At 41.5% G+C, this 12,728-nt stretch overlaps 1 protein-coding gene across 3 annotated transcripts in view; it reads left to right on the top strand.

Annotated features, from left to right (window-relative positions):
• Positions 1 to 12,728, top strand: part of spock1 (SPARC (osteonectin), cwcv and kazal like domains proteoglycan 1) — a 136,588-nt gene that overhangs the window by 113,760 nt on the left and 10,100 nt on the right. For all 3 annotated transcript variants that reach the window (XM_030396347.1, XM_030396348.1, XM_030396346.1), the window contains one exon: positions 245 to 365. In XM_030396347.1, the coding sequence (XP_030252207.1) occupies positions 245 to 365 (121 nt within the window). The remainder of the gene's footprint in view (positions 1 to 244; positions 366 to 12,728) is intronic.

Here is a 12,728-nt window from a genome sequence, read left to right as displayed (position 1 = left end):
AGAGGAGATTGACCGATGAAATAGTCCACCAATGCCAGGCATATAGCCACGGTCCACATCCGTCGAGTCAGACTAAGCTAACCCTGACGTTATCATCGGGGTTGTTTTCTTGGAGAGCGCCTCCAGATCCACAGCAGGAAATATACAACTGTTTTGACAGGCCATGACAAGTAAACTGATCTAAAGTCAGTCTGTGAAACAAATCCTCCATTTACCTATGTTTTTGGTGGTTTTTTTTTTACAGTGCAAGTTGGAGTTTCAGAGCTGCCTCTCCGGGAAGACGATCTCACTAAAATGTGATGGGCTGTGTCCCTGTTTGCCTGGTCAGGAGCTCAGCAAACCACCACACAAGACTGAAAAGGCTGGTGAGTACGGCAGCTCTCTCTCTACTCTACTCTAAATGAAGTGATTAGTAGCTTTCTGTTTAGGTAGCTGCTCTCCTTCTTACTGAACTCACAACATCTTTGGACTTAGGTGAGACTTCTTGTTGTTTGGGTTGTTACATCATTAATAATCGTCTGACAAGACGAAAGTATAATGTGTAATGGCAAAGTATTTTTCTGACAATATGCATGGCTGCATGAATGGATGTGGATGCTTGGATGGGTAGATATAGGTAGAATAGCCACACAAAGGGATGAATGTGCAGACAGAGGAAAGGTTGTCTGTACTTTAGCCATTTTCAGGTTCAAGTGGATGCCTCACAAACACGCTGTTACCACTACGCACGCAAACACAAACAAACACACAAAAAACCCTTCACAGATAATCCCTCAAATTCTCCGGTGATTCACCGTGTTTCCATTCCTTTCCTGTCACCTCTCCCCTTACTCATGTTATTTTCTTCCCCTCCCCTCCCGTCAACCCCTTCCCCCTGTACCCCCGCACTCCCACCAGTTCTCTGACAGCTACAGGGAGCGGTGACGGAGTGAGTGTGTGTGTCTTATTGTTTGTCATGAAAATGGGATTTCAGTAGATGGATGGAGAGATTCTGGAGGAGAAATGCAATCTAAAGGAAAGCAGCAGAGGAAAGGATGGATTGTTATCGTTAGAGACTTCCTCTCTCCCAGATGGGGGAGTAGCGGGATGGTTTTACTTTATTTGTGTGTGTGTGTGTGTGTGTGTGTTTGTGTGTGTGTGTGTTTGTGTGTGTGTGTGTGTGTGTGTGTGTTTGTGTGTTTTGACTCTATCTATCTATCTATCTATCTATCTATCTATCTATCTATCTATCTATCTATCTATCTATCTATCCATCCATCCTACACATGCACAATATACACAAACACACTCATCTCCTGCCCTCTCAGATCTTTTCCAATCACTGGCTGATTTGGAAGCGTTTATAAGGATCCCGAGGTTCATCAGGCACAATTAATACAAAAGAAAAAGTGTCTGCTAATTAAAGGCAGCTCTGTCTTTATCTCACACTCTTCTTCATTAGTTAATGTCTGAATGATGGAGGGAACAGAGACTGATGGTGTAATGGAGAAGCGTTTAACCAACTTGACTGCTGCCTAATTAATTCCCCTCCATCTTTGCTCAATGGAAACTATAATTATGCGTTTGGTTGGCTGAGAGCTCGGCTCCGAACAGAGCGGATGAGTTAGTATGAAGATGAGGGAGATCTAGATCTTGCACTGTGTCATCATGCAGCATGGTTTGCTGACGTTTCTGCCTTAACATAGTCTTTCCTCCTGTCCATATTTCTTATTGAACCCCCCCTCTCTCTCTCTGGCTTTATCTTCCTCTGATCAATGTGACTGTATTTTCCAGCACAGCCTGTCCTCAGACCATCAGTGAGATAGCACGTCCAAATGTTTGTGCACATTCAGGGATGAGTAAAGTGTGTTTGTCGCCTCCCAGCCCGATAGCATCTCTCATTAGATCTGCACCACAAAATGGTAAACAGATGGATGTGGCAGTAGGTGAGAAAAACGCTGTGTGTGTCAGATTGTGTTCCTATGGTTACAGTCAAAAGATTGCAGAAGTTCGGTGTGTGCAATCACTCCTCTATCACAGGTTCAAACTGGGTCTGGATATTCATACCAGACAGGTAAACACCTGTGTCATTTTTACAGTAAACAGGGTTGTTGTGTGATCATCAACACCACAGTGGATCTTTGCGATGGTGTTTACAACATACTGTGTTGAAAATGTGAATGTATCTAGAGAGATGGGCCAATTTAACTATATATCTTACTAATAGAAAAAAAAAGACTTAATGTATGACTTTTGGTTACATTGACATGGCTATAATTGTTACATAGCACAGTTGGGAATACTGGTAAATAGACATTTATAATGGCTGAAAATACAGAACATTTTGCTTTTTTTAAAGAAGGGTAAAGACATACATATGTAAAAAGTGTTCACATTTTATGTGATATATATATTGGTTTGGTTTTGAAAGATTCCAGTCACATCCTTGAAACGTCACCATGATCTAGATGGCATTTTTGTGAAAGTTTTACAAAACAGAAGAGCTAGATAAAACAAAACATAATAAGAGATAAAAATATTCAATGAAAAGTTTGTGTGTGTGTGTGTGTGTGTGTGTGTGTGTGTGTGTGCATCAAATCATCTGCCAGTGATGTCACAGCAGGTTAAAGTTGCTGTCGGTGTTATTTTGTCATTAAAATAAGTATTAATAGCTGTGTATGCCAAAAGTAATCATTGTTATAGAGTGTTTGGTCAGTAATGAATGTCTGTACTCCCCCTAGCTCATGCAGTAAAAGAGAAAATACGTTGTCGGGTATCCCAGACCACTTTATCCAATCAGGAGAAACAGTTCCATAAGGAGGCAGTCCTGTCTGCTCTTGAACATACAGAGAGCAGGATTCCCATGTTTAATGGCAATGGCAAAGCAGGAAAAGCTACCTAGGGATCCTGGCGACGGTTTATACTACCAAACAAGCCAAGCAAAGAAAAACCCTTTAAGAAAATAAAGAGGCAAAAACAGCTCCCTCGAAAAGAAGAGAGAAGATGTGCAAGAATGGTGACATAGAGAGGAAGGAGGAAGCCCTGTGAGAAGCCCTGCAGGAGAAATACTAAGCTAAGTTGACTAGATATTACTCATATTCGAATTATAAACTTGTCATTAATTCCAACACCTATGATGAGACAGTTAGTGAGCACGTAACATCATCCACCACTCTATGAAAGACAGCACTAACCCAGGAATTCCACTGGTTGCATGTGTATTGCACAGTGGATCAACTAGGGTTTTGCTTCATGCTCCCTCGTCCGTCAACACCTGTCAACTCCGTTTGGAGTGCAACAGAGGAGCCAGTGGAAGTACACAAAAAGACTCCGCTGCCATAGCAGATTGGAGATGGACTGAACACGGATCTGGTTGAATATAGGTGATGGCTTCAGATTGGAAAAAGCAGGAGGAGGAGGAGAACAGGCAGAAGAAGAATTCTTGCCGAGGCAAAAAGCAGATTCAGGGTTCGTTTAACATCACCATCATTCTACAACACAACACAGGATTGCACATAAGCTGTAGTCACTTTATGCTACTCAAGAATTTAAACTATTTTTTTTGGTGGAGTGTTGAGGATGAGTTTAGAAGTCTCACAGCTGGGTGTGGTTGAGGTGGGTGTTGTCTTTTAGTATCGTTTAGGTTCCATGCCGATATCTAACTTCATCCATATTACTGATGTTCTGTTGATGGGTAGCAGTGGTGCTCTGGGAGGTTTTAATCACCTGCTGTAGAACCTTCCTGCCCTGGGCGGTGCACAACCATGCCAGTTTGTGATGTGTGGGGGATGTGCCTCCTGTGTTCTCAACCATCAGCTCCTCAGTTTTGCTGATGTTGAGCAGTAGATTGATCTCTGTGCGCCACTCTGCAAGATTTTTGTGATCCTCTCACACTCTCACACTCTCATTGTCTTTTGTAACAGGGCTGATGATGATGGTGTCGCCCACATACAGACATATAGATAGTTCTCTTGAGGTCTGGAAGTGTAGTCATGGGTGTACAGTTAGAACAGAAAGGGGCTGAGAACACATCCCTGTGGGACTCCAGTGTTGAGCGTGAATGTGAAGGAGGCGGAACTACTGACAGGTTTGCATCTCTCACTCATAAGATGATTCGATAAGCATCTAGATACATGGGCTACATTACGATTCAGGGACGGTACATTTTAAATACGGAACGATTTGGTGCGATTCGATGCGATACGATGCAATCTGATACAGTTCTTTACATTTGTTTAAGGTAGAAATTCATTTTCCATTGTAAATTAAAATAAGCAATTCTATAATAGTGGCATTGCTTACCTTATATTTTTCCCTGTGTGAGATTGATTGAATACTCTGGTCTGTGAGATATGACTCCTTAGCTCCAAGCCCGGAGAGATGCGGTGCGCTTTGAACATCACATAGGAATCGGTTGCACATGATGTTCAGGCATCAGTTGTTATTGCCACTCGCTCTGCATTTGACAGTTCTTGTTTAACTTCTTTCTTTGCTTTGTTATACAACTCTGGCACACATTTGTCAGTGGAATGCTGTCTACTTGGTATCTTGTACCTCGGCTCAAACGTATCTATCGGGTCTCGAAAGCCATCACTCTCAACCACACTGTAAGGTTGTATGTCGCAATAAAACAGGCTATAGATGCCGTAATTACCTTGGACCTCGCAGAGTTGTCTCGCGTTGAGCTTTTCTTACTATCGTGAGAATCTCACATTGACCTTTAGCCTTTTATGAGAGTTGAGAGACACTCTGCAGAATTAGCAGCAAAGCTTCAGTCAACCGACACATAACTTTAGATCCAGGCCATCAACCCGTTAATAGTAAATTTAAATCGATATAGAGGTCCGTGTATCGATGTAGTTGCACCTTTTTTTTGTGGCTTTTTTATGGCTTTATTGATAGAACAGCTGAAGATATGACAGAAAACAGGGAGAGAGAGAGGGGGAGTGACACACAGCAAAGGGACCCAGGCCAGGAGTCGAACCTGGGTCGGCTGCAGAGCCTCGGCACATGGGAAGCGCACTCTACCCACTGAGCTAAACGGCGCCCCGATGTAGTTGCATCTTTAACGTTAAAACTGGTTACCAATTCATATCAGTGTATCTCTACACTCGTAGCAACTACCAATCTGTACTCTCTGGGGTCTGCTTGTGAGGAGGTCCTATATCAGATTGCAGAGTGTGTTACTCAATCCCGGAGTGTTTCCAGTCAATTTCATGAGTGAGATTCTATTGAATCCTGAGCAAAAATCAACAAAATGCACCCTGATGTAGGTTTTCTTCTTGTCAAGCTGTCTGTATTCTCAGCCTTTTTCTCTCACTCCCTCCTTTGATTTTGAGTTATAGTTGGAGTTGGTACATCAAGAGTCTGCTGCAGTATACTGCTGAATATTATGTTTTATATGACGAGGCTGAGTGGCTGAGTGGAAGGTTTCAAATATACTTTTGAGTGCCTTTGCCTTAACCACATTAATAACCTTTATTCTTCAGTGTCAACTGTTGTGTGTTGGGAACATAAACCTGTCTGTCAGTCACTCTCTCCTATCTCTCCTGCCTCTTCTGTTGCTTATTTATTTTCAGCCTCAAGCCTCCAATCAGTCATTGTTGGGTTAAAGTTCCCAACATATCCTTGAACATAACGAACAGAGTTAAGTTACTTTCTTTAGTTTTTGACTTTGTCAGATTGGCACAAATGAATGCTGCGAAGCCTTCACAGTAAACTACAAAGACACAAGACAGAAACTGTTTTAAAACTGTCAAAGATTAGGCCATAATTACAGGTTAATTGTAAATGTTAATTGCTAAATTTTGTGTAATCTTTATTTTAATGACTAATTAAGATCGTTCACAATGGTCTCACAAACCCGATTTTGCTCAGAAAATCCATTGCTGCTGTTTGTCAGCAAAGGTTAACACATTGACACAGAGATTTAATTTGATTTGTCATCCGCCCCTGAGGCAGCACTGTTGTGATGTCTAACGTCATCGCACTCTCATTTAGAATAATGGCTCATGCAGACACAAAGCGATCCTGCTGGTGATCTGTGTAAATTCCTGTTCTGGTTATGGTCAATAAGATGTTTTTGTACCAATAATAGTTAATTTTCTTTTAGTTACGGTTGAACAAAGACATTGACAAAACAAAGAGAACTGTTGGAGGCTGAATGGGCTAAATCCCCTCGCTAAATTTAATTTTTGCTGGTAATTTGGTCTCACAGCTCCACAGAGAGCACGCAGGAGGACAGATTGTGTTGTCCTCTCTTCTGCCTCCACACTTCCTATCCTCTCCCAACACATGCCAATTGCTCTGGGATTTTTCCAGGGAGCTTACCAGCATGTAGAGAGCCTGTGGAACATTTTCAGCATGTCCTATGGAGATTGTCTACATTGGTCAACACTTAAAACCAACTGTGTTCATGGTCTCCTGACTAGCTGCCTCATGTGGCCAGGGCATTTTTACAGTGAGGGACAGTGTCAGATGGATGTTTGGGCACACAATTTTGTCACTAGAGACTAGTGTTTGCATCGCATCTCTCACCAACAGTCTATGTTTATTTAACTGCATTCACATCTTAAATTTCACACTGACCACGGTTCACACCAATGTCTGAGATATGAGGAATTTTTGTCTACAGTGTCTCCCACTTGATAAAAATAATTACAGAGGTGTCAACAAACCTGTGGTAAGATAGCTGCAAAGCTCCATCGCAAGCAGATCCATCTGAACAGATATATGCACCATTAGATATTAAGTAGCGTGGGATTGTGGGAGATTTCTCTGAGTTTGAACATTATTGGGAACATTTAGGATAATGTAAGATTATAACTCAACACCACTGGATATTTTGAAGGACACCTGGGGACATATCCAGCCGTTTTTCTGGCAAGCAAAATCGGCTATTTTTCATTGGAAGTTGGACCATCTCCATTCATGATCATGGCAACTAAAACAAGTATATTAAGCCAAAACATGGTTTTATTCTGGCAGCTGGGTTGCGTGAATTTCACTTGATAGGTGTTTTTGACATGTCAAGGCAGAACGGGCACAGTTATAAGTTAATCAATTAATGACCAATGAATTCCATATAACTGTTTCAGTTTATTGGTTCTCATGTTGTCCATGCCGACAGTTTAATGGAACAAAGCCACACTAATGTTATTAGACACAACTGTGTTTTTTCCATATCACAAGCCAAAATGTCTGCTGTAAGACGGACAATGTTTCTATTGGTTGGGGGACTGTCAGTCATGTCAACTCCCTAATCAACACAAAGCTTAACCCTTATGCTCAGCTTGACTGTAAACCTCGTTCAAAACCTTACCAAAATCTATTTCCCATCAGCAAATATTTAAAAACAAAAGTAGTAGTCTCACTTTTAAGGTTAAAAACTCTTTCTGGCTGTCTCTTTGTACTTGTCTCACTTCTATCTCTTGCTGTCTCCCTGTCCGTGCAGACAGTGTATGACTGATCGTTATCCGGGCTATCCGGGCTAACCTTAACTCACCGTCTGTGAGATTGTTCTGGAGAGCTGATAGCTTGGGGCAAAGAAAATCAAACATACCCTTGTATCTTTTTAATGAATCTGACCTTCTATCTTCCTCATATCTCCTATCTGACTGTCTCGGTCCATTTCTTTCTCCTTCTGTTACCTTGTTAAGAAGTGTCACCTCACTCCGCAGCCTCCCATTTCTCCTGTCTTTCTTTCCATCTGCCTTTAATCTCGATCCGATCAGACCACGTTCCTCATGTCTCAAGGTGATCACCACCCACCTTCCCTCCGTCTGGATTTAAAGCCACTTCTTCCCTTTTATATGACAAACTTAGTTAATCATTTATAAATGATAAAGGGAACCCATGGAGGGACTTAAAGCCTGACGCCTCCTGATGGTTGCAGTTATATATTAGGAAGTCTGAAGGACACATTTATCTCACGGCTTAAATCAGCCTGGAGGGACTTTCATCATATGTAGGTCGAGGAAGTTCCGCTCAATCACCTTCTAATGGCAGTCACAAGCACAACACGCTGTGATGCATATTTGTGCCAAACTAAAGCATGCATCTTAACTTCGAGGTTAATTTGTTAATCAGACTGAGGACTCTGAATAACATGGTGATAAACTGATATGTGTGGCACCGGTTAGATTTTTAGGTAGGTAGCAGATCTAATAGCTTGTTTGCATTCCTGCTGTTAGCGAACAGGGTCGGTGTTAACTTGTAACTTGCCAGTTTCAGCATGTAGGTTGCTGGCTTAGAGGTCAGTGTTTCATGTGGTGATGGGGGTTTCGAAAACAGTACACCCAACGACATGATTTATACCAACAGTCTACATCAGCCAAGTCAGACTAGTTTTCACCTAACCATGATCTTTCCCTCACCTGCTGACCAACCTGCTGACCGTCATGTCAGCGGTCAGAGCTGCAGCTGTGACTGTGCCACACAGGATGGAGGTACTTCGCAATGCTGCCCGATTGCAGCAGTCTGCATCAGAAATCATCAAGTACTAACTTAGTCAAATCTGAACACACAGACACTACATTTTACATATATTTTCAATGTGACTCAGCATTCATAAATCTGCTCAAAAATCACAGAAAAAAAGATGCTCACCATAATTTCAGAACTTGCCAGTTTTCTTTTCAGAATCAAAGTAATCCATCGATAGATTTCCGTGGGCACATTGCCAACTATTCATTCCTGTTTTAGCATTCTTTCAATGATGCCCATTTGTCAAATATGTTCAAATGCAAGGCTCAAGTTGTAGCCCACAGCATAACTCACTGAATCCATGGCAACATTTTACTTCATTTTCTCTTCATTATCTTGTTTTTTTTCTGGATAGAGCCCACAGACTCAGACTTTGAAACCACTTTCTTATCAAAATATAATAGTAGCAAAACACAGGACACAAAACTCTGTATTCGGCCAAAGAATATTTGGTAAAGTCAAGTAGTAGTGTCCGATTGTGTATTTAAGGAATCAGGGTTGTTTTCTCTGTGGTTACTTTGTCTTCACCCAATTGTCCACACCTTCCACAAGATGCAAATTACAGCTCTTAATGGCATATAGTCTTTAATAATTAACTCCATAAAGGAGCACTCCTCCAGCCTCTGTTAAATCTGGATATTTGTCTTGAAATGACCCGATCAGTTTCTGAAAGGAAGCAGAAACACTGTAAAGGAAAGCTTGCTCCACATTTTATCTTGCGTGTTGTCTTGAAGTTCAGCTGTACTTTTCCACCTGCAGTTAGTTTATATGTGTCAGTCTGTGGTAAAAAAGAAAAAAAAACATCTTGTGGGGTTTTTTGGCTGCCAGTTTCTACTGACTCACAGACATGAAAGACAGCAGACACGAGGAAGCGTTGGGTGAGAGGGCAGGAGGGAGGAAGGAAGAACGATAAGAAGGTAATTCCCAGCCATGATCCAGTGTTTGATATTGGACGCAGCTCTGATCGATTCTTCCGCTCCTGTGTGAAAGCAGACGGCATGTCTGGCTGGCTGTCTACTACCACTTTAACTCGGATAAAAGTTCACTGTCAAACTATCCGTGATGGTTTGGAAGTGGAGCCTACAACATCAGTTCTGGCGACTTTAGCCCAAAATCTCTGTCTCCCTTGCACATGAACGATTCCATTGGAAAAAATGAGAAGTATCCATTTGGATTAAGGATCAACTAGTAATCGAAATTAAAGGGGAGGGGGTATTTTGTTCTCAGATCTGGAGATCCGTAATGGCAACTTCTTAGCCAAACACTTCTTTCTGTTCTGATTTGGTAAGAATCACTAAATCTAAAGCAAGAGTCCATCATGTCCCTTGAAACTGATAAGATGCCGGCCTCACCTGCTGTTTCTCTCTCTTCCGCTCTCTTCTCTCATAGTTGAGTCATTGCAGGTGGTCGCCATTGTGAAAGGATGGGTTTACTCTCCTGTTTACACACAGTTGCACATATTTCACAAGCCATCTTTCAAACCACTGCTTGGGCCACAGTCTGTTCTGCAGTATCACATCAAATTTAAGAAAAATAGGTCTTTCGAAAAATGTAATGCTTTAAAAAGTCCTGGAAAATAGCTATGAATGGAAGAATAGCCAAATTAATTAAAAACATTGTGGAAGTTAATGTCTGCTTCATTGAGCATAAAATGAGATGTTTCTACAAAAAGTGAATTAATAATGGAACTATATTTTGTCAAACGAATAAAGGAGAAGGCTTTTCATAATCAACCAGACACACTGTTCATTTAGCACTGTGGCCTCCAATCTTTTTGCTAACGACACCCTAAAATTGAAATAAAAAATTCTAATGTAGGCTCATTATCACATGTTGCATATTATTTTCATTACTTGTGTTCAGGTTTAACAAAGAAAGAATTTCCTCTCTGAGGTTGTTTCATTTAATTACTGTTTATAGGCCTGGAGAGGTGAAAACATCAGCATATTAAAAGAAAAAGGCAAAGGTTAGAACTATTTCTTTCTCCTTTTCTCTCATTTTAATCTTCTTTTGACCCCCTGAGATTTACCTTGTGACTTCATGCAGGAATACAAGCAACTGTTTAGCTTTGCTACAGTGGTTTAGATGGCAGTGATCAGTCAGCCCACTATTTTGATCCTCATGTTTCAACAACCACAGGAAGATTACCATGAGTTTTTGTCTAGATATCCATGGTCCCCAGTGGGGAATCCGACTGACTTTGATCACGACCTGACTTTTAATGAAGCACCATAATCAAGTCAAAACGTTTTCGTCCAATACTTCAGTTTACGACCAAATATCTGCAGAACTAAGGACGCTCAGCTGTACTTTGTGTTTAGTGCCAAATAGCAACCGTTAGCATGCTAACATGCAAAACTACTACTGTGAATATGCAAAACATTACACCTGCTGACCAGGTTTTTTGTTTGTTTTTTAGATTTTTTTGAGGGATAGACACCTTTATTTGACAGTGGATAGATCAGAAAGGGGACAGAGATGGGGGGTGTGACATGCAGTACAGGTCCTCCGGCCAGATTGGAACCGGGGTCCACTGCGTTCGTGGCATGCGCTCTAACCACTCAAGTACCTGCGCGCCCTGACCAGGTTTTTTAAAATGAAAACTGGAGCGATTTTCTTTTCGGTGTTCAATATATCATGATGAAGTAGAGAGATTTTTCTCAACACACAAAGGTTTATCACAAACATTCAGAATCAACACATCTGGAGATTTTTCCAGGACATAATGAGTAATGAACACAAATCTTGGGGATTAAAATGTACAATATTTGCCTCTTTTGGAATAAAAATCATCAGACTCTGTAAACATATCTTAACCATTCTTCTATCCTTATTCACTCTTTCTATCAGTCAATCTTTCTATCCATCCTCTTCACTCTAACTGTCTTGAAAAGAAAATAAACAGAGCAAGAGAAAAAGTGACATGAAAATCCTATCGAGCAGCCCCCTCTGTTGGCCGAGACGAGCGCAACATGTTTGAGACATTATAACTGATAGGCTCTGCTCTGCTGCTCCGGCTTTTCTTGCCACGTAAGAATGTGATATCACATTTAAAGACAGGGACGTCTTCAACTGGGAGACAGACGAAAATGGTGACGTCCGGTCGCTGTAGCTAAACATTGTCATAGTCAGCTTGTTAGAATGCTAATGTTAGCTTTTAGTTTTGCTTACCATTTTCCATCTGTCTCCTTTGGCCTGTACACCCTTTCATTGTCTGCTGAACAAAATGACCAAAAAACATTGTCGTTCTGAAGACTGACTTGAGAAAAGTCTAATTTGGATTAACAAGGGTTTGTGCTTACCAAGTCTTTAGGAGTAGGAAATTGGTCATTAAATGAATGAGAAAATTCGACTCCAGTTTTTAGGTTTAGAAGTATAAGCAACCTCGGCATCGGCCACGACCGCTATGACCCCGTTTTTCCATCAAGTGAAACTTTGAGTGTCGTTCTGGGAAATTGATTTTGAGACAGTCAGGTTTGTACTGACAGCAGCAACATCTGTTGTTGAGTCCTCCATCAAATCCAGTTCTGCTGCAAAGTTGTAATCTTTGTAACCTCCCGTGGAAAGGTTTTGATGTCGAGAACGACTGACATCTTTAAGCCGCCCTGACCCGGCATTGGCTCGGAAAGATAGAGATAGGGAGAGGGAGAGAAAGAAATGGTTAACAGCCCATTTTATCTGTGTGTTGTGTCCTTTAGCGCGTGAATGTTTTCAGCTGCGGCTTTCTGACTCATTGCCCAACAAAGAGACTCCTAACACTGGCAGCAGTGTCGGGCCTGTCCAAAACAATTTGGTTCACGCTGAGCGAGAGAGATAAGAGGGGTCCATCGAGACTCATTGTGGGCCGGAGTGCAAAGTCCAAGAGACTTGAGAGAAAAAAAGATGGAGAGAGCGACAGAGTCAAATGTGGGGAAAAAAAATAAAGTGGAGGAACGAGGAGAGAAACAAAGGAAGAGGATATCAAAGGGAAAAAGAAAAACACTTAAATCTTCGGACTCTATAGGGGGATGTGCCAGGACAGAGATGGGAAATAAAGCACTCAAAGCAATTTAGGTGAGAGAAAGAAATAGAGGAGCGGGGCATATCAAAGTGGTCTTCTAAGTCTTAAGAGAAACTGAGTTAGGTACAGCCAAGTGTGATAAGTGGCTCCTATTGAATCTCAGAAACCTGACAGAGCTAGAGGAGAGAGAGAGAGATTGGAAATGAGTAAGAAGTCCTTAAAGGTGGCGGAAGAATCACAAAAGCAGAGAGTGCCTCAAATGGCA

The sequence above is a fragment of the Sparus aurata genome, chromosome 18, assembly GCF_900880675.1.
Source record: "Sparus aurata chromosome 18, fSpaAur1.1, whole genome shotgun sequence".
NCBI lineage: Eukaryota > Metazoa > Chordata > Actinopteri > Spariformes > Sparidae > Sparus > Sparus aurata.
The sequence above is the reverse complement of the archived record's forward strand: the minus strand, read 5'-3'. Positions and strand labels throughout refer to the sequence as shown.